This window comes from Carassius auratus, unplaced genomic scaffold, assembly GCF_003368295.1.
Source record: "Carassius auratus strain Wakin unplaced genomic scaffold, ASM336829v1 scaf_tig00215883, whole genome shotgun sequence".
NCBI classification, from domain to species: Eukaryota; Metazoa; Chordata; class Actinopteri; order Cypriniformes; family Cyprinidae; genus Carassius; species Carassius auratus.
In genome coordinates, this window is record NW_020528291.1 from 168,994 (window position 1) to 192,357 (window position 23,364).

Consider the following 23,364-nt stretch of genomic DNA (forward strand, 5'->3'; position numbering starts at 1 on the left):
TGGTTGATGAATGTTTTTAATTTTATAATTATTCATTTGATTTCTCATTGATTTTGTATTTCATTGAATTTCTGTGAATTTCTGTTATTTTTATGTTTGAGCTTCTCTGAACGGAATTGATTTTGAGTGCAAAGCTCCTAAAAGAACTGATACACAGTATACGTGTTTTTATTTTTTACCTTGTGTTTTTGTTATTTGGATTTTAAGTTGCATTCTGCCCTGTTTTGTTCCTCTTTCGTGTTCTGTTTGTAATTTTTCTTATTGAGTAGTTATTATTAGTAGAATTATTGTTTGTGTAATAAATACTGTATTTAGATCATACTCTCTTTCTTCTCTGAGTGTTCATTATCATTTCCAGGATTAAAATAATTGTCGTAACAATATTCCATTCAACTCAAGTTCTGTAGTCCAAGTCTTCTGAAGCTATTCATTGATCATCATCTTTCTGACTGAGTTCACAAATCTCTGAGTGAAATGCCTGGTGTAAATGCAGCACTGCAACATTTTTCATTCAGCACCTTTATATAAAAATATATTAATATGTGCTCAGAATGTGAGTCTCTAATTTTTGTAGTGTCTGGGTTTAGTTCTTGGAGGACATCAGTCGCCCTGATTTCAGTAGCTGTTGTGCTCAGTGTGATTGCAGGAATTATGATAGCTGTGCAATAAAAACAGAAGTAAGTCTGTTTTCTCCAACTTTAGATGTAAATACACAATATAAATTGATTACATGTGTGTTTATATCTACATTCTGAATATATTGGTTTCAGACTAAACTAGTCCAAAACAAAACAAAAATAAAAACAGTTTCATCATATTTTGTAACAGCATCTGCTAAAAACACGAATAGAATAAAACCACACTGAAGTATTAAATCCAGGATCATTAGCAGTTGCAAAAAGTATGTGATTGCATGGGTTTACCATAAAACATATCCATAACTGCAATAATCAAGATTTGTTTATAGAGCCCATGCTTGAGATAGTATTTCATATTTAAAATATTTTTTTCAATCAGTCAGTAAACAGCTTATCCCATATGTGACATTGTCTTTTTCCCTGGGTAATAACAGTGAAATATTTTACAAAACATCAAATGAATTTGCCATCCCGAACACAGCCCTGAATTATCTGGTTCAGGTGTGTTTAATTTGGAGCTAAACTCTGCAGGACAGCTCTCCAGTACAGAGTTTTGAAACCCCTGTTTACAGCTTTGTGATCTGTTGTCTCAATTGTTTTTCTAAATAATGATAATCTAAACTTCTATTTTCTTTGTTAAATTTACATGAAATATATTAGCTTTATCTTATACATTACATTATACATTTTTTTTTCAAGAATAAAGTTTGTATGTGATATATACTATATATATATATATATATATATATATATATATATATATATATATATATATATATATATATATATATATAGCTTGAAATTTATTTCTGGTGTGTTGTCATTAGATTTTAAAGTTCTCTCTATATTTGTGGATGTGTCTATTCTGGTTTTATCTACATTTGTGTTCGCATTTTCTTTTACTTCTGTGCAATGTGTCTGCCATATTTCAAATCAGAATAATGTAAGGAATGTCAGTCTTTGTTAGTCATGTTTATCAGCTGATGTAAGAATGATGGGAGGGACTTTGTCATCTCAGGTTTTTGGTTACACAAGTAAGTGAAACAAATACAGGAATGATCTCCTTCCTGATCTCCATTTGTAAAAACTCTCATTTGGACGTAATTTATTAAGACAATCTTGAGAATATCTTGAGAACATCAATGTTGAATCGAAGCCACGGAGGATTCAAGAAATGTTTACCTGGAGCCTGACATGAGTGTGACTTGAGGAACATTCGTTCAACAACTTATTGCAAGTAAACTTACTTTTGTAAATTTGAAAGGGATAACAGATTTTGCATTGCTATCCCTTTCAAAGCACATTGTTTTTAATAATATATATCTCCTCTTTCAAATGAATCATATTTATATGTATTTTATTAACTAGATATACGTTCTGTACTCGTCTGTACTTGTCTTGACCCGGTTTAACTGGTTTTCTTTCATTAGAAAGAATAAATGTGTTTCATTCGACCTGGATGGTAAGTTTAAGTAGTATTTTAAACTGAAAAGTGTGCATGCTGACACACTATTCTGTTTTCTTTCTTTTTTCTTTTATTATTACTATTAGTATTATAAGTATTGTTTTAATTTTCTTTTTAGCATCTGTATCTTTTCAGACATGAAGTTCGTTTGTTTGACTCTCCTGCTTGTGTGTGGAATTACAGACTCAAGTTCAGGTAAGTTATTCATCACTGAATAATAAATTATTTTTATAACTAATTTTTCGCCACTACTGTTTGTCTGGACCAACATGAAAACTTTTTGATGTGTAGTTTAGTTCTGCTTTCTCTTTTACAGAGCAGTATAAGCTAGAGGGATCTGCAGATCCTGTGTTTGCTGTAGCTGGTGAAGATGTGATTCTGCCCTGTTCAGTCAAACCCAACACCAGTGTTGTGGACATGAGAGTGGAGTGGTTTAGACCTGGACTGAAAGACTCACTTGTGCATTTCTATGAGGATCATGAAGACAGAAACACAGTTCAGATTGATTCCTACAGAGGCAGAACAAAACTGAATCATCAAGAACTACAGAGAGGAAACGCATCACTCAAACTCTCATCAGTCCAAGTCTCTGATGAAGGACGTTATAAGTGTTTTATTCAGTCTAAATCCTGGTATGATGACACCACAGTTAATGTCAGAGTTGAGGGTGAGGAAACTAACTAAAGTTAACATGTAATGTTTAGGCATGATGCATTTGACGTATATGTTGCTTTTTTATGATATTGTGTAGTTCACTCACTGAATGATGTTGATGTTGGTCTGTAGCTGTAGGACGTCCTCCAGTGATCACTGTAGATGGGTTTGATCATTCAGGGGGGCTTCATCTACAGTGTGAATCTGAAGGCTGGTATCCTGAACCTGATCTTGAGTGGCTGGACAGTGAAGGAGTCAGTTTGAGTTCGGAAACTACAGAGACACACAGAAACACAGACAGATTCAGTGTGAAACACACCATCACTGTACATCACAGTGACAACAAGATTCACTGCAGAGTCAAACTGAGAAATCACATGCTGGAGACACTGATTATCACAAGTAAGTACTGACACTTTTGTTCATGTAATTTTTTGTCATTTTTTCATGGTATGCAGTAAACAGATTTAATCCATTATAGCAGCAACCTCATTTCCCTGAGATAACAGGAACAAGGGATGCATCAAACTCCATGTGAAAACTCCTGTTTACTTTATAGCATGACAGTCGATTCAATGCTCATTCCCGTTATTAGATTAGATTAGATTAAACTTTATTGTCACTGCACATGTAAGGTACAAGGCAACAAAATGCAGTTAGCATCTAACCAGAAATGCAATAAGCAGTAAGTACAGAATATACAAGGTCTACAATGTAACTATACAGATAAGTATTATGGACATAACTTACAGATTTTAAATACTATCCGCATGATATACAGATAGGTGTACTATGAACATACTATACAGATGGATTATGTAAAAGTGTATGTACACTATAGGCAGAGGGTTGAGCGGTGTCAGAGGGCAGAGTTCAGCAAGGAGACAGCTGTAGGGAAAAAGCTGTTCCTGGATCTGCTGGTCCTTGTACGGTGAGAGGAGTCCTTAAGTATGCTGCTCACTCGACGTAGACAGCATTTTCTTTGGATGTCCTCAATAGCAGGAAGGGGTGTCCCCGTGATGCGTTGGAGAGTTTTCACCAACCTCTGCAATGCTTTGCGGTCAGCCACTGAGCAGTCCCCATACCAGACTGTGATGCAACTGGTCAAGATGCTTCACCATTATGGCTGAAGACAACTGGTTATTCTTCAGTGTCCTGAGGAAGAAAAGGCGCTGGTGAGCCTTGGGGGCTCCATCAATGTATGGGTAAACATGATCCAAAGTTTTGTCTACTCTAGTGTGGCAGGAAACATGCTGATAGAATTTGGGGAGCACTGTCTTTAATTTGCAGTGATTAAAATCAGCTGCCACAATAAAAGCAACCTCAGAGTGAGCAGTCTGTTGTTTACTAATGGCTGCATGAAGTTTGTTCAAAGCTTGGCATTAGTAATAGTGGCCATGTTTCTGTGAAAACCATGGCATTGCAGTCCAAAAGTCTCTTACTGTGGGTGATGCAAAGCCCTGGAGTGCTGCAATGATGGCTCTTAAGAAGCATTTGCTAATAATGAGACTCAGGACTTGAGGTCGGGGTCTGCATAACTAAGGTGGCTTTCAGACTGGGCTTGTTTCAAACCCGAGTGTGATTGTTCCTGGCACCCCCTGCAACTGTTATCACTTATGTGTTTTATTGAAGAAAACACATTGTAATCAGCTAAAACGCATGTGCAGGTTACTTCCTGAACAAGTGCGGAGCGGAGTCTATGTTGCTTTCATATTCACGTGAACCACTCAGCAGTTCAAGTGCAATCAAACTCCATCTCCTTCAGGTAATTTCAGGTTCGGTTACCCGGTGTGCATTCACTTTAGCATGACAGCTTTCACACTAGCCAAACGTACCAAACTCGGACGTCAATAGAACCCAGGTGCACACCAAATATGCTAGTGTGAAGTGCCCTAAAACCTTCTCCACTCACAAGGGGATCAGGGAGATTACGGGGAAAAGATCCATGCCTAAAGGACAGAGACGTCCAGGTTATAAAATCTAGTGAAGGTAGGTGGCGAAAACAAGCCAGCTACTGCACAAATATCAACAATTAAAACTCCACTGAAACAAACCCACAAGGAGGCCATTCCTTTTGTGAATTGCCCCCTCACTCCAATAGGACACTGTAGGTTCACTAAGGTGGAAGCCAGTGCTAGCATTTACTGTCCAGTGGGAAGGTCTCTGGTTTGCAACTGGCAGCCCTTTAGAGTGGTCTCTAAAGTGTACACTACTCTGATTGTCTGAAGTGGCTAGAGCATTCAAGGCAGGAAGTGCTGAATGAGCATGGCTAAAAATCACCCACTCACTTGACCGATGCTAAAGCCAAAAGGAGGGCTGTTATAAGCAGCATAGGCTGTAAGCTGGCTGATTGGAGTGGCTCAAAGGTCTTAATTCTGGACTGCACACCAGTCAGAAAACACAGACCACTTAAAGTCGAGTCACCTTTATTTATAGTGGGGGGGTGATCGTGGTCTTATGGTTAGAGAGTTGGGCTCGCACTTGAAGGGTTGTGAGTTCAAGTCTCGGGGCCGGCAGGAATTGTAGGTGGGGAGAGTGCATGAACAGTGCTCTCTACACCTTCAATACCACGACTTGGGTGCCCTTGAGCAAGGCACCGAACCCCCAACTGCTCCCCGGGCGCCGCAGCATAAATGGCTGCCCAGTGCTCCGGGTGTGTGTTCACAGTGTGTGTGTTCACTGCTGTTTGTGTGCACTTTGGATGGGTTAAAAGCAGAGCACGAATTGGGTCACCATACCTGGCTGTATGTCACGTCACTTTCAAAAAAAAAAAAAAATAATTCTCTAAGCAACTGAACAACATTAATTAGGAAAACGGTGTCTCAATAATGCAAAATCACAGTTAAAAGCAGTTCGCCACTGAATTCAGTGTCATCACCTCAGTTCAGTTTAAATAGTATCTGTGCAATCATTTGATTATTGTGCAGAAGGATTATTGGTTTCCTGTGGTCTTGTCCCGGTGGTCTTCTGAGACAAGGTCTTTACAGGGGATCTGTTTCTGGAGCTCTAGTTGTCCTGGTCTCCGCTATCTTTCAGGGGTGTAGTGTCAGGGATCTAGGAAGGAGGACCCAATTGCAGTGTGAGATAAAAGGTTTTGACAAAACAGACTGATACAAGAGGGTACTGAAGTGCACAAGAGATACCATAAAAGGAACACAGTAAACGGAAACAGCTAGAGAATGCCACTGGAACAGCTTCAGAAATCAACTGGCAGAATACCATGGCAACAGAGGGGGGCGACAAGACCAAGTTGATAAAGACCACACAAGGCACCATAGAGCAGAGCTCAGATACTTTGAACGCCGACTCTGAAGCAGACCCTGTAACGACAGACAAAAGAGGAGGAAGCAATTGCAGGCAATCAGATGTTGTTTATTGATAAGGAATGTCCAGAGTGTTGGCAATGGCAAGGAAGGTCTACGGTGGCGTGCGAAGAGCGGGATGGTGAAGTCAGCGGTGCAGGTGAAGGTGGTCAATGGTTAGAACCAGGAACAGACCGGAACACTGACACGCGGACGACAACACGAATCCAACCAGCACACAAACACGGAAGACGGTAATCCAGTTTGTACGTGGAGACATAAGAGAGGATCTGACAACAGAGAGAGAGCGAGGTGAGTATAAGTAGCAGAGGTATGATGACGATCAGCTGGAGCGAGACAATCAACACCCAGGTGATGACAATCAACTAAACGAACACATGGAGACAACGTAAGTACAAAAACAATAACAAAACATGACACGGAGGAAACACTGGATTTCCTACCGTGACAGTACCCTCTCCCCTAGGACGTCACCTGACGTTCCCAGCCTGCTTTACCTGTAGATTGTAATCATCTATAAGGTGGTGATCCAATATGTCCCGAGCAGGAACCCAACTTCTCTCCTCCGGACCGTAACCTTCCCAATCCACCAAGTACTGAAAACCGCGTCCCCTCCGTCTAGAGTCCAGAATACGATTAACCAAATAGGTGGTTTCCCCATTAACGAGACGAGGCGGGGGGGGAACCGGAGCAGGCGGATTAAGACGGGAAGAAATCACCGATTTAATTTTGGAGACGTGGAACACGGGATGAATCCTCCTGTACGCCGGAGGAAGGCTAAGACGCACGGTAACCGGATTAATAATCTTGGTAATAGAAAACGGGCCAATAAATTTGGGAGCAAGTTTGTTAGAAACGGACCGCATAGGAATGTTCTGGGTAGAAAGCCACACTCTTTGACCGACGACGTAACGGGGAGGCTTCGACCGGTGGCGATCGGCCTTAGCCTTGGTGCGCGACCTAGCCTGGAGCAGAGCTCTGCGAGCTCTGGTCCAGGTGCGGTGACACCTCTGGACTAATGCGTGTGCGGAGGGGACCGAAACCTCGGATTCCGTACTGACAAAATTAGGTGGTTGGTACCCTAAACTACACTTAAATGGAGACATGCCCGTAGATGACACTGGCAAAGAATTGTGTGCGTACTCCACAACTGAGAGTTGCTGACACCAGGACGAAGGATTATTGGAAACCAAACATCGCAAAACCCTCTCGACATCCTGATTGGCTCGTTCGGTTTGACCATTGCTCTGGGGATGGAACCCGGAAGAAAGACTAACAGTCGCCCCTAACAATTTACAAAACTCTCGCCAAAATTTGGACACAAATTGGGGACCCCTGTCAGAAACCACGTCTGTCGGGAGGCCATGTATGCGGAAGACGTGGTCAATGACAGCTACCGCTGTTTCCTTGGCTGAAGGTAATTTGGGCAAGGGAATAAAATGAGTCGCCTTCGAGAACCGGTCCACTACGGTTAAAATCACCGTATTGCCTTTAGAGGGCGGGAGGGCGGTGATAAAATCTAGCGAAATGTGGGACCAGGGTCTTGAAGGGACAGACAGCGGTAAGAGTAACCCATCTGGAGGTCGATTGGAAGTCTTACCAATAGCGCAAACTGAACAAGCCAAGACGAAATCGTGGACGTCACGAGCCATACCAGGCCACCAAAATCGTTGCTTGACTAGAAATCTAGTTCTACTAACCCCTGGGTGACAAGCAACACTGGAACAATGACCCCACTGGAGAACGTCTGACCGTAACCTCTCCGGCACAAACAATCGGTTCGGTGGGCAACGAGCCGGGGGCGTTACCCCTTCTAAGGCGGTCAACACCTTCGATTCGACCTCCCATCTGAGCGCGGAGATAATGATGGTCCCCGGTAAAATGGGCTCGGGAGTAGCAGTACGATCGGAACGCTCAAAAAGACGGGATAAAGCATCGGGTTTGATGTTTTTGGAACCCGGCCGGTAAGAAAGTGTAAAATCGAAACGACCGAAAAACAATGCCCACCGAGCCTGCCTGGAGTTAAGTCTTTTGGCGGTTCTAATGTATTCGAGATTCTTATGGTCTGTCCATACAATGAAAGGTACACCCGACCCTTCAAGCCAGTGACGCCATTCTTCCAGTGCAAGTTTGACTGCCAACAACTCTCGATTGCCAATGTCATAATTAACTTCTGCAGGAGATAAACGGTGAGAATAATACGCGCACGGATGCACCTTTCCGTCTGAGGATGCGCGTTGGGATAACACTGCTCCTACCCCCACCTCTGACGCGTCGACCTCCACTATGAATTGACGTGAGCGATCAGGGGTGACGAGAATGGGAGCTGAAACAAAGCAGCTTTTCAGTTTGGCAAACGCAGCCTCAGCTGCGTCTGACCACCTGAACGTCAAACTAGGGGAGGTCAAGGCGGTCAGAGGAGCGGCTAGTTGGCTGAAATTGCGAATGAAACGCCGGTAAAAATTGGCGAACCCCAGAAATCTCTGCAGGGCCTTGCGAGACTCAGGGGATGGCCAATTTACCACAGCCTTAACCTTCTCAGGATCCATGCGAACACCCTCAGTCGAAATGATGTGTCCTAGAAAAGAAACAGACTGTGCATGAAAAACGCATTTCTCCGCCTTGACAAACAATCCATTCTCTAGCAACCGCAGAAGCACTCGTCGTACGTGTTGCACGTGTTCCTGGAGAGACGAAGAAAAGATCAATATGTCATCCAGGTAAACATATATGAACAGATCGACCATGTCTCGCAACACGTCATTAACGAGTGCTTGAAAGACTGCCGGCGAGTTGGTTAGCCCGAACGGCATAACGCAGTACTCAAAATGGCCTCTAGGGGTGTTAAAGGCAGTCTTCCACTCATCCCCCTCCCTGATGCGGACCAAATGATAAGCATTACGTAAGTCCAATTTAGTGAAAACGGACGCTCCCTGCAACCTCTCAAAAGCTGAAGACATAAGCGGCAAAGGATAGGTATTCTTTACCGTTATGTTGTTCAGCCCTCGGTAGTCAATGCAAGGTCGCAAGGATCCGTCCTTCTTTCCCACAAAAAAGAACCCCGCCCCCGCTGGAGAAGAGGAAGGGCGGATAAACCCCGTTGCTAGAGAACTGGATATATATTTCTCCATGGCCGCCGTCTCTGGAACAGACAAAGAATATAACTTGCCCTTAGGCGGAGAAGTACCTGGCAATAACTCTATCGCACAGTCATAGGGACGATGAGGAGGAAGAGAATCAGCACGAGACTTACTGAACACCTCCTTCAGGTCGTGGTACTCCGCGGGCACGCTAGCCAAATCCACTGCTTCCCCCTTAAACACAGACTCAGAAACATTAACACCAGCAGACAAAAGACAAGACAAATGACATTCCTCGCTCCAGCTAACCACAGATCCAAGGCGCCAATTGATGCTGGGGTTGTGTTTCTGAAGCCAGGTGTGACCGAGAACGATGGGGGATGAAGGTGAGTCCGTAATGTAGAATGATATCTCCTCTGTATGATTGCCAGAGGTGGTGAGGGAAACAGGTAAGGTGGTCTGAGTGATGACTGGTAGTCTGTGTCCATTGAGAGCAAAGGGTGCAATGGGGTGTTTGAGGGAGGTGAGAGGAATGTTGAGCTTACTAGCGAACTGGAAGTCCATGAAATTACCCTCTGCCCCAGAATCCAACAAGGCGTGATGCTCGAGTGCGTGGGTGGACCACCGTAGACTCACCGGAAGGAGTGTCGATGTAGAAGAGGTCTTTCTGGCAGAGATCCCACCCGATAGTAGCCTCCGTCTTACTATCGGGCTTGGTCTTTTACCGGACAACGCTGGATGTGATGTTCTTGACTGCCGCAGTATAAACATAGTCCCAGGGACCTCCGCCTGATCCTCTCCTCCCGGGAGAGCCGAGCTCGCCCCACCTGCATGGGTTCAAGATCTCCCGGTGGGCTGACCGCAACATCTGAGCGCTGATACTGGACCTCCGGTCTGTTCGTGAGAACTGCTCTCCCCCTCCGTCTGGTGGCTTGATCGAGTCGATTCTCCACTCTGATGGTTAGGTCAATCAGACTGTTGAGAGAAGTGGGGAGCTCGACGGCGCGGATCTCCTGTTGGATGCGGTCAGCCAACCCATGCAGGAAGTGATCCCACTGCGCCTCCTCGTTCCACTTACACTCCGCCGCCAGGGTGCGGAACTCAATCGAATAGTCAGAAACGGACCTTTCCCCCTGACGTAGGTCCGTGAGAAGCCAAGCCGCTTCCCTCCCGGCGGCGGAGCGGTCGAAGACCCGTCTCATCTCTTCCGAAAGTGCGTGGAACGAGGCACAGCAGCTGTCTTGGTTCTCCCACACCGCCGTCCCCCAGAGGGCAGCCCTTCCCGTAAGTAGAGATAAGACGAATGCCACCTTCATTTCCTCGGTGTAGAACGTGCGGGGCTGCAGGGCGAAGTGCAGAGAACAATGAGACAAAAAAGATCGACAGAACTCTGGCTCACCCGCATATTTCTCCGGGATGGGGAGGCGTGGATCGGGCTGGGAAATCCCCCCGGAGACGATCGGCGGTGTGGGTGGCGTGGGAGGCGCAGCGGGTGACGATTGTTGTTGTTGTTGCGTCTGGAGAACGAGCTCGGACACCTTCGTCACCATTGCTTGGAAGGCTCGACCCATCTCATCTATCGCCTTGTCTTGGCGATCCATACGACCCACAGCTCGTTGCAGAAATTCTTCGAGATGAGATGGGGAGCGATCGCCTGCTGCTTCCATGATGGTCAGATCCTACTGTAACGACAGACAAAAGAGGAGGAAGCAATTGCAGGCAATCAGATGTTGTTTATTGATAAGGAATGTCCAGAGTGTTGGCAATGGCAAGGAAGGTCTACGGTGGCGTGCGAAGAGCGGGATGGTGAAGTCAGCGGTGCAGGTGAAGGTGGTCAATGGTTAGAACCAGGAACAGACCGGAACACTGACACGCGGACGACAACACGAATCCAACCAGCACACAAACACGGAAGACGGTAATCCAGTTTGTACGTGGAGACATAAGAGAGGATCTGACAACAGAGAGAGAGCGAGGTGAGTATAAGTAGCAGAGGTATGATGACGATCAGCTGGAGCGAGACAATCAACACCCAGGTGATGACAATCAACTAAACGAACACATGGAGACAACGTAAGTACAAAAACAATAACAAAACATGACACGGAGGAAACACTGGATTTCCTACCGTGACAGACCCAAGGTCTAGGCATGTAGAACCAGAGGCAGGACACACAGTAACTCTAACACAAGACTAGACAGGACAGGACTAGAAGCGCCACAGAAACAAATAAAATCCAAGACAATTGGAAAAAAAGAAGAACTGATAATGAGTAAATAAACCAATTTAAACACTAAATAAAGGAATAAACAAGATATAGGACCAAAAATCAGGATAAGAACTAAAACATTAAAAGCAAAAAGCAAGAACAAACAGATTACTAAAACAAAGAGCAAGACAAGAACAGGGAACTACACAGGACCAGACAAAACAAGGGCACTAGACCAACCAGGCAGGGGGACACAGACACAAACTCAAAGCCATATCCACAGACAGAGACAAGGCGAGCGATAGAAGGAGTGAGAATTACCACAAACCAACAAACACAAAAGGGTAAGGGGCACAATAAATAGAGAAGGAAAACATGAGGAACAGGTGAGCACAATTAGACTAACAAGAAGGTGTGGTAGAAAGGAAACAAGGAGGAGGGGCTAAAGGAGCACATAGCAGAGAAAACATTTAACCACTTTAAGGCCATGTGCTGACACAAGAGAGACACACACAAAAAAAAACCCCACAAAAACAGAACGACAGTGCACAACCCTTTCTAGGGGTTCAGGGCTTTATAATTAATAAGCAAGATTTTAAAATCTATACAGTGTTTGATAGGGAGCCAGTGCAGTGTTGACAGAACTGGGCTAATATAGTCATACTTCCTGGTTCTAGTAAGAGCTCTAGCTGCTGCATTTAATACTTACTGGAGTTTGTTTATTAAGTGTGCAGAACAACCACCCAATAAAGCATAACAATAATCTAACCTTGAGGTCACAAACATGGATTAACATTTCTGCATTTGATATTGAGAGCATAGGCATATATAATTTAGATATATTTTTAGATGGAAAAATGCAGTTTTACAAATGCTAGAAACGTGGCATTCTAAGAAAAGATTGCTATAAAATAGCACACCTAGGTTGCTAACTGATGACAAAGAATTGACAGAGCAGCCAAGTCTTAGACAGTGTTCTAGGATATTACATGCAGAGTTGTTAGGTCCTATAATTAACACCTCTCACTGAATTTAGCAGTAAGAAATTACTCGCCATCCACTTTTTTATATTGACTATGCATTCCATTAGTTTTTCAAATTGGTATGTTTCACCAGGCCGCAAAGAAATAAAGAGTTGAGTATCATAACAACACAGCATAACAGTGAAAGCTAACATCATGTTTCCTGATGATATCTCCCAAGAGTAACATGTAAAGCATGAAGAGTAATGGCCATAGTGCTGAGTCATGAGGTACTCCATACTGCACTTGTGATCGATATGATACCTTTTCATTCACTGCTACAAATTGATGGCGGTCATAGAAGTACGATTTAAACCATGCTAATGCACTTTCATTAAAGGGACAGTAAGTAGGAATTACTCCCATCTAGTGGTGAAATTGTATTTTGCATTCAAACTAATTTTGCTCTCCAGCGCCTCGCTTTTTCAAATGCGCGTTGCATCTACGGTAGGCGATATGTACCAAAAAGCTTTGACGGGATGTCTTCTAATAGCACTTCGTAGAGTTTTCCTTCAGGTGAACAGGTGTGTTATTTAAAACAAACTGCAACATGACAACAAACAAACGAATGTTACAGTATGAATTACTGACTGTGGAAAACATGAAATATTGTAATTAGTAGTTATGTCTTCTTTATTCGTTACATTTTCTGAATAATGTGCATTGTTAGATATAAAAAAATATTGTAATATAGATTGTAACACTGACTTACCTGTCGAGAAGAAAACTGGCCACTTCAGCGTCTCTTTTGAAATCTTTATCCAGCATTAGCTCTTTCCACCTAGAAAAAGCTTCCCCGAAATTAACTCTTGTTTTCTGTAATCTATGGTCACGTTTCCTTTTACGTTCTATTTTTGACTGTTTTGGCGACGATGTTTTCTTCTCCTGTGGCGCGGCATATGTATGGTCCATAATAAGAATGCAATCCAGACTTTTAAACTTGCCGGTGCAGTTTCAAGCGCCTCTCACTGCTGTGCACCTGCGTTTCTGGCTCTGACTGAAAACGCGTTGTGGAAACGCGTTGGCTTAGTACTTTTTGTCCCTCTCTGCTATTATAGTTTTGCAAGATGGCGGAACTACATGGAAGCCTCCGTCGACCTACCCGTCCCATGTATATAAAGATAATAAATTCTTCATTTACGAGGATTAGTTTAAACATTGGCATAGGTATTTGTACACCATTGAGGGCATATTTATCAATAAAAATAATGATTTTAGATAATAAAATACCTAAAAAGTTACTTATTGTCCCTTTAATGCCAACAAAGTATTCTAGTCTATGCAAAAGAATGTTGCTAAATTGTTAAAGTACAAGTAAAAGTACTACAGTCAGTTGTGTACTTAAGTAAAAGTATTGAAGTACTTGTTTTTAAAAGTACTTGGGTATTAAGAGTACATTTTCTAAATATTGCATTGCTACTGCCACAGTGCTTACATTTATGTCCAGAAACGTCCTACATGGAGTTATGAAAAATGTTAAAACCTTGGAGAATGTAAAAGGAATTGAAAGTAAAATCCAGTCATTTTCATATTTTTACCATGTTGCTTTATTTAACATTTCTCACTTGCCCACAAGACAATAGCACAATGCCAACGCTCTGACAAACCTCTGCTAGAGTTTTAACCCATATTTGAACCTGACTGTGTTAAACGCACCGCATACTCAAGAACATCAAAGCAAATGCTCAGCTTACATTAAAGGGTTAGTTCACCCAAAAATGAAAATTATGTAATTAATAACTCACCCTTATGCTGTTGCAAACATGTAAGACCTCCTTTTATCTTCGGAACACAGTTTAAGATATTTTAGATTTAGTCCCAGAGCTCTCAGTCCCTCCATTGAAGCTGTGTGTACGGTATACTGGCCATGTCCAGAAAGGTAAGAAAAATCATCATCAAAGTAGTCCATGTGACATCAGAGGGTCGGTTAGAATTTTTTGAAGCATCGAAAATACATTTTGGTCCAAAAATAGCAAAAACAACGACTTTATTCAGCATTGTCTTCTCTTCTGTGTCTGTGTTAATCCACCTATAATATATTTGACTAACATAATGTTATTTTTTATGCAGGTAAAAAAATGTTTATTTCTTGGAGGAATTATTGGAGGACATCAGTCATCATGATTTCAGTCACTGTTGTTTTCAGTGCATTTGCGGGAACATTAATAGCCACATTTGTTAATAAAACCAGAGGTAAATTTTTTGTTTTCTTCTTGTTGTATATATTTTATGAAAATACAAATGGAGCCCCTAAAGAGACTTCTGCAAAAAAAAAAAAAAACATGAGGATCTTTAGTATGCACACAAGTAATCTTCCACACAGGATTAATATATAAAATATGAATTTCATTACGGCAATATCTGTTGGGCATCCAATATACTTAAAGTGAAATCAAAGAACAAACTGGTGTGCAATTTAGATTTTGACCTAAATCAAAATTGCCCTCTATCTTCCTTATTTTTCAGTGCAAAAGTAAGCCATTTTCTGTGATAATTTATAGGGAATAATGAGAAGAATAACGATGCAGTAAATAGTAAAAGTGTAAATGTATTAGTGATCTTTCTGCGTTGAGACAGTCATTTAAACACTGTAAAAATGTTGCATTTAAACCACTGTACAAGAAATATTTGATAATAAAAAGCAAACATCAGCTAATCTACTTTGTCATTGCACAAGTATTTTCAATGAAACACTGTTACATTTGTTAAAAAAAAGTCAAGAGTCAAGTGCACAATTAAACCAGACACTGTTTACTATAACTGTATACTATATAGTGACTAAATTGGTTAAATAAGAAAATAAGCCAAATTATGAGAAATGAAATTTGGTATTGAAAAGGTAAATTTTCTAAAAGTTATTCCAACTCAATTTTATAAGTTCAAATAAATACATTTATCAAGTTGAAATCAAGATGACATTAGGCCTATACTGTAAGTAAATACAACTCAAGTGAGTGGGAATTGATAACTAAAAATGTTGATTGAACTAAAAGATTTTTTAACATTATACTTTTTTTTTTTAGTGACTACACATTTACGAAAATACACAGGTAAGTAAAAATCTATTCCTATTTTAAGATATTTAAAGATTTTAATAATTATTAATTTTAATAATTTCATTATCATGTAGAATATTTATAGAGATGATTTCAAGAGTTTGGTTTAATACAATAAATAAAGTGTTGATGTCATAAACAAGGCACAAAAATAACAATCATCAATGGTAATGTAGATGATTATCAGTCAGATGTACTGTATCTTATGATGTGGTTTTTACAACAGAGACGACAAGGTAACACTCCCTCTTACTCTTAGAATGAGAGGTCAAAAAACCATCAGTAAAAAATGTTTACTGTCATATTTATTAAAGTCTTGATTAATGTTTATTACCTCAGACTGTTTAAATGTTTAAACTGAGTATTGCGCTGATTTATTCATGATTGGATTCTGTGAACAGAAAACCCTGCCTTCTTTGATTTGATTTACCATTTCCATGAATTTGGCATTGATGTGTACCGTTGGACCGCTGAGCCAAACAAGCTTTAAAACTCCTGAAGAGCAGTGATTAGTGCAGCATTCAGAATATTAAATAATCAGAAATGGGCTTTAAATAATACAGAGTTCTGGCATGAAACTCTCATGGTGCAGTCTGATAGGTCTAACTCAGTCTGACATAATTCACATGGCACAGCTGATTGGTTTTCTCCTTAATTGGTAACCCGTGAGCTTGCTGCTCAACATTTCAAATGTAAAAAGTAGAAAAGTGACAAGGCATACAGCCAAGTATGGTGACCCATCCTCAGAATTCATGCTCTGCATTTAACCCATCCAAAGTGCACACACACAGCAGTGAACAAACAAATGGTGAACACACAGCCATTTTTGCAGCGGCACTCGGGGAGCAGTTGGGGATGCTCAAGGGCACCTCAGTCATGGTTCTTACATGCTCACAGCAGCATGTTGTGGATGTATTGGCAGTAGCAAGTATCAGTACTCCGCCAAGACCAAATACATAAACATTGTCATGTACAGTAACATGCAAATTCCTATGAGAGTTGTCCATGTTTGATATCTATGTGCATAACAAAATGGGGCGAGCATGAAACATGTTCCTGGATCAACATCCTTGTTTATCCTGGAACAACATTCCAATCAACCAATCAGAATTGAGATATAACTTAACAGAAAATATCTGTTTTAGGCTTAAAATCATGGTTAGGTTCTTCTATACCCTTTTTAATCAGCTATCATTTCCCACTGATTTTAGGAATAAATTATGTGTAGAGTTCGGTTTAGGGGAAGGGATTGGGTCAAGTCTATATTTCTGGACAATAATGTTGATCCAGGATCATCAAAAGAAGTTGATCCAGGAACATATCTTAATTAGCAAAATCAGGCCGACCAACAAAATGGAACTATGTTAGCAAATGGTATTCACTGTTGAATGATTGAATCTGATTGGCTGACAAACATTCCAAGGTGTTTAATTATTTTCAAGGAAACACATGGCGAACATATAGGTCTTGACCTCATTAGATGTCTGTCACAATATAAAAACTCCATAATCATGGGAAGGAGGAGGCTTTAATCAAACTTTAATGATAAAATAAACACAAAACAGCGTGACAGTCCCTCATGGATGACTGCCACGCACAAACAAAAACCAAACACTGAATAAAATCCAGGGTTGGTCCTCTCTCATCCTTCACTGTCGTCGCTCCTCTTTTGTATCCTTCCGATCTCCTCCGTGGGACTCGAGACCAGTGAGTGGAGCAGGTGTCCCTCATTTCCAAATCACTTCATCGGCCTCGCTCCGTTTCCACGGCTCTCAGCCCCGCCCCACTCGTCAGATATCCCCATCACCCCTCGCAGGCCAGGGGGTACTCCCGAGACTATGCTCTACTCCCTCCACCCTCCATCCGGGGGGACTGCTTAAGGTGGCTGTGGGAACCTGGGGGTAAGGACAGACAGACGAGACAAAAGAAAAGGAGATGGAAGGATGAGGAGTGACAGAGCTGAGAGAGGGGAGAAAGGAGAAAAAAAAATTCCGTGTCCAGACACACTGCCCAGTGGATGGTGACAGCTCCTCCGGTTTTGGGCAGCCGAAAGGAGTCCCCCGTTCTCTGCTCCTCCTTTCGGATGGCAGCAGGCTCCGGCCCCCTAGCGAATGGTGTCGACTCCTCCGCTCCCTCACAGACGGCAACTGCCCCTCCACATCCATATCCTTTTGTATCCTTTCGATCTCCTCCTTGGGACTCAAGACGGGTGAGTGGAGCAGGTGTTGCTCATTTCCAAATCACTCCACTGGCCTCACTCCATTCCCATGGCGCTCGACCCCGCCCCACTCGTCACATTGTCCATATCACTGCGCCAAATTATTTCAGTTATTTCAAGGTTTCCATACAGCTTACACTAGCAAAAGAACCCAAACCCAATAACGACACTGACCAAGCAATTAAACATAGGAAACAATAGGATAAAATGCCAAATTGTTTCATTTGTAACCTTTAGAAAGTTATATAATACTGCAGTTCGATGCAAACATACAAACTAAATGTCTTCATATTTGTATGTGTTACCACTTACTATAGTTTAATCTCCTTCCTTGAGTAAAATGACCCAAATTGTGGAGGCATAAAAACCATTGCCATCTTTGTGATCAGCTTAGGCTCAAAAAATTTTTTAAAACAATTTTGGATTTATCTTTTTTAGACTTTATACTAAAAAAGGTATAATTCAGTTTATAGCACTTCTCATTTTTTCCTGTGGCATCCACAAACAGTTATTGACTGCTGCAAAACTCTGACAGAAATTCAGTGATGTCAAGACTGTTATGTAATTGGTTATAAAGGGATATTTGATCCAAGTTGACAGTCATGCTTTTTCCAATGATAGAACTATGGTCCCTGGTATCTGCCAGTTAATAGTTGTGGAATTTTAGTAATTATTCAGTTGTCATTTTTCAGTCCTGTTGTCTATGGGTGTCAAGTTTGATTAAGCTTGGACATTAGTGTCTGTAGTGTGAGTGTCTGCAGATGGTATGTTTTGAATATCATCACAATCAGACAAACGACCTATGAGGAGTACAAAAAAGAAAATATAAAAAAAAATCTAAATGGATATATGCACTGCTTCAATTAAGGATTCACCTGAAATTTTTTTATTCAAGCCCTTATGGTTCCAGAGTTGAACCAGAATGCACATTGCCTTAATAGTAGTAGTAATAATAATATAATAATAAACTTTATTTTATATAGCGCCTTTAAAAGTAGCATCTCAAAGCACTTTACATAAAAAAAAGAAGTTAAAAGAAACACATAAGTGCAGGCAGTAAAAATTGATCAAAATACAATAAAATAGAAAGCCAATATAATAACAAACAAAGTAATCACATGAATCACATAAAAGCTATCCTAAAATAGTATGTTTTAAGTGATTCTGCATTCCTAATCTCAGGGGGCAGGGAATTCCACAATTTAAGAGCCAAAGTAGAGAAAGCCCGATCACCCATAGATTTTAGACACGTTGTTTGGACAGTTAAAATACCAGCTTCAGTAGTAGAAGTAGCCCTTTATTGTCACAAGTAATTAGCTATATCAACCTGTCCATACATATACATACACAACATACATACAATATGACAAGGGGGGTAGACAGGACAGGAAGACTTGAGGAAGAAATACAGCATAACATGAGCTAGAGGAGGAGACAGGGCCGGCCCGAGGCATAAGCGAACTAAGCGGCTGCCCTGGGGGCCCCCCAATCATTTTTTTTTATTTTTTTTTTTACAATTAAATAACTTAAACAAGTGATAAAAATGAATGAATGAATGAATGAATGAATGAATAATGAACGAATAAATTATTAATTCAAGACAAGAAAATTCTTATTTACCGACAACTGCTGCTGTGTCTGCTAGCGTTTGAGTCATGCGCAATTGCGCATAGACACCTGGCGTGCATTGACAATTCGCGCCGGCGTGCAAGTGCGCGTCACTGTAATAAATGATAAGCCATGTCACAAAAAGGATGTATCCCTCTGGTGCCGATTAAGAAAGAAGAAAAGACATAAAGTCGGCTTGACGTTGGACATTCGAGAGCCTCAAATTTAGGGACCGTCTCTAAAGTTACATGCGATATTGGTATACACTTTTCTAAGGTCAGTAGCATTTCAGGAGAATGACTTACAGTCTAGGTGTCAGCTATAATGCACAATTGAATATAATGTTTAATATTTATTCAAATAAACTTTAAATCATATGTAAATTATGCTACTTTTTCACATGGGCTCAAAGGCAAATTTGAAGCTCAATAGCATTTGAAGAGAAAGACTTGCAGTCATAAAACAATCGTAATGTGTTCATTCAGGTGTCAGCTACAATGCACACCTTATACATTTTTAATATATATCAAAATAAATTATAAATCATTTAGGTAAAAACGTTTATCACTTTCAGGCACATTCCTGTTAAAGTTTTTTTTTTTTTTTAGGTTCCCTTACGAAAATTACCCATGGTTTTATCAATAACAATCGTTCTTGTAGCCATTCAAATAATAATTTACAAAGAAGTATTCATATACTGTAATCTTTTTTTGTTGTTGTTGTTGTTGCTATAAAAACAGACCTAAGCCATCAATAGCCTTTAAAATGACTTAAAATGCATTATATAAAAAAACTATGAGGCAATAATGATTGGTTAATAATAACACTGTTCAAATATATAATGTAGGCATATACAAAATAAACAATTTCTGTACATGTTATTACAAATGCCTGCACAGGGAGCCAAATGCCATGTAATTACTGCTGTTACATTTTTGCTATAGATGACACAGCCTTTATAATTTCTTCAACAAAAAAACTTGCATATCACAACCCTTACAAAAATAAACCATGGTTTTATCATAGTAAAACTGCTTAATTTCCTTTTGCCTGATTTCTGAATGCTTAAGACTATGAAATAAATTAGTCATAATAAAGTTATAGTCAAAGGTAAATGTCGAGAGCTACAATTGTAATTAGTAAATAATACAATTTATTCATTTACTTTTTTATTTGATTAAAGTTCTATTTTCACCCCTAGTAGTTTTTTTTCCCTTCATCATAATTGAGGAAGGGGGCACAACAATACAATCCTGCTGTCCCGATGTCATCAGTGACTTTGTCTCCTGAAAAGCTAGCAAGGAACAATTTTGAGGTCATTGTTGTACAATTGCCATTGTTGAATCCTAGCTGTTCTTATGTTTGCTTTCATTATTTGTCTATTTTGGTTTCATTTAAAAGATTGCACATTTAATGCACATATGCATTTGGACATTTGCAAATTATTTATTTCATGTTTTGTGACAGTTTGTATTCAGAAGTTTAAGAGTAAAGTATGTTATTTAAGTATTGATTTTTATTTATTTATTTTGTATTAATACATAACCTCACTGTATTTTTTTATAATGTAACATTATAGCGTGACATTTGTGTCAATAATCTTGAAGCACAGGTGACTCTGCGTGGTGGGAGGGGGGGGGCCCCAAATCAAATTCTGTTTAGGGCCCCCAAAAGGCTCGGGCCGGCACTGGGAGGAGAAAAAATAACCCCCAGACTATGCTCCTATGCTGAGTACAGTGTGAGAACAGAAAAAACACCTCAGCAACAAAAGCACATAATCAATACAGCATAAACACATGACTTTACAACAGGGGAGGGGAAAAGGGGGGTCGAGGTAATCCAGCGTAGGCAAGCAGCCATCAGGTCCATCAGCCCTACGGCGCTGGTCACAGAACCGCTTGTCAGACTGGCGGTACAGAGTGGTGAAGCCGAGGGATGGGGAGTGGGGGGGTGAATGCATATCTGTATATATGTGCGTATGTATGTGTGTGTGTGTATGTATGTATGTAAAGGTTCTCAAATCTAGGTGCCTCAGTCCGCATTGTGATAGCGATACACAGCAAGTTGCCATGAGGACAGTCTAAAACTAAAAATAGATGTTGTCAATTGCATTGAGAGACCAGTTGATCAAAATTAATCAGGAAAAACACATCCAGAAAAAACAGAACATTTCAGTTTCTCAGTAGCAAATGTAAAAATTATAGGGTTTTTCCCTCATTATTTTTTATTAAATTAATTATTTACACATAATGAAGTATTTCCGTTTTTATAAATCTTCTTGTAAAGTTACCATGATTCCTATAAATAATAATTGTCATTATCTTTATTATGTATTCATCTTTAAAGCAGAATTTTAAATATTGTTTTGCAGTGAATGTGATTCTGGATGCTGATATGGCTCATCCTTATCTCACCGTGTCTGATGATGGGAAACAAGTGAGAAATGGAAACAAAAAACAGATGGGAGTGGGTGAAAAAAAAGACAGATTTGATCAATACCTTGGTGTTCTTGGGAAGGATGGATTCTCCTCAGGGTGTTTCTACTTTGAGGTGCAGGTGAAGGGACAAACTGAGTGGTATTTAGGAGTGACCAGAGAATCTGTGAACAGGAAGGGCTGGATCCGTCTGAGTCCAATGAATGGATACTGGACTGTGACTCTGAGAGATGGGGGGTTTTGGGCTTATGAGTCTTCACATATCTCTCTTTCTCTGAGTGTGAAGCCTCAGAGGGTAGGTGTGTTTGTGGATTATGAGAAGGGTCTTGTCTCCTTTTATGATGTGGAATCCATGTATCATATCTATACTTACACTGATCAGTCTTTTGATGAGAAACTCTATCCGTTTCTTTGTTTGGGGGAAGGTTATTATTCTTGGAATACAAATTCTATCCCACTGATCATCTGTGATGATTACTAATGAGATCAGTGACTGTGACATAAAAGGAAATATAATTTAAAAAACAAAAATGTAATAGCAATAAATACTGCATTTTATATACACTGCTAGTGAAAACAATGATATGTTTATTTTATGTTTCTCAATAGTGTTCGGTATTTGTTATTGAATGTCCAGATTGTGGAAAACTGAAATAAAGCAAGCTCAAATATAAGACAGTTTTCATTTGTGTCACGTGTTCCTCACTACATCATTCCCACAGTGCTGTCTGTGTTATTCCATAGTTTTCATGACTGTAATGTCTGAATACTATTTTTTTATTTTTAGTTTGATTCCACATAGATTTTGTCTTATATGGATGGTTCACCCAAAAATGAATATTCTATCATCTTTTACTGCCCCTACAGGTTATTCCAACCACCCACACCCCACCCCAAATATACTACACTGCTTTTTTTTTCTATTGAGCACAATTTTGATGTTTAATTTGTAGGCTATATCTGATGCTCTGTTTTAAAGTGGCTCTGTTTACATTTAGATTTTCATTATTGAACTCATTTATGATCATTTAAAAGATTTTTTAAAGCCTAGAAAAAACATTTCACTGGATAAAATCCAAAACTACAACTGTTTTACATTTGATCACACTTTATTTTAAGATCCAATTCTCAATATTAACTAACTATTAACTATTAATTTTGCTAATTTGCTCATTAATACTTAGTAATGTAGCTGTTAAATTGCCACACATTCTATTAGAAATAATATTCTCTGAAGAACTGTTTTTTTTTGTCATAACTTCAGTTTTTCAGTGATGTAATTAAGTAAAAACCAAGCCAGTAATTAGTTATGATCTTCTTATGAATTCTCATATCAACACAATTTTTTCAGACACTCAAGACAATGATCATAATTCATAATCAAGAAACACCCGAAAATGAGTAAGTCTAGCATGAGAGTGACTTGAGGTCAGATATATTATTTTATCAAGTTTAAATAATATATAATTATGAGTAAATGTTAATAAGTAAAAGGGTATGATGTTTTTGAAATGGGAAGAAAATAATAAAAAAAAGTTTTCAAGATAATAGATCTAATTCTTTCAAGTTACATGAATAGTCATCTGTAAATCTGTTTGGGCATGTTTGATAGGGTAGGTTTCATATTTCTGCAGGTTTAACCGGTTTTCCTGTAA

General features: G+C 40.1%; 1 protein-coding gene across 3 annotated transcripts; it reads left to right on the forward strand.

Moving 5' to 3' along the window:
* Positions 1–1,674: 1,674 nt before the first annotated feature.
* LOC113096141 (butyrophilin subfamily 3 member A3-like) lies at positions 1,675–22,382 on the forward strand. Of its 3 annotated transcripts, none has more exons than XM_026261585.1 (8): positions 1,675–1,875; positions 2,069–2,100; positions 2,222–2,298; positions 2,420–2,770; positions 2,890–3,159; positions 14,463–14,585; positions 15,416–15,442; positions 21,646–22,382. In XM_026261585.1, exons 2-8 carry the CDS (start codon positions 2,078–2,080, stop codon positions 22,188–22,190), a joined length of 1,416 nt encoding a protein of 471 aa, XP_026117370.1. In that variant the 5' UTR covers positions 1,675–1,875; positions 2,069–2,077; the 3' UTR covers positions 22,191–22,382. The 3 variants fall into 3 exon arrangements, with proteins under 3 accessions (XP_026117370.1, XP_026117372.1, XP_026117373.1); XM_026261587.1 differs by having other exon boundaries at positions 1,675–1,871; XM_026261588.1 differs by having other exon boundaries at positions 1,675–1,871; positions 2,239–2,298.
* The last annotated feature ends 982 nt before the right edge of the window (positions 22,383–23,364 follow it).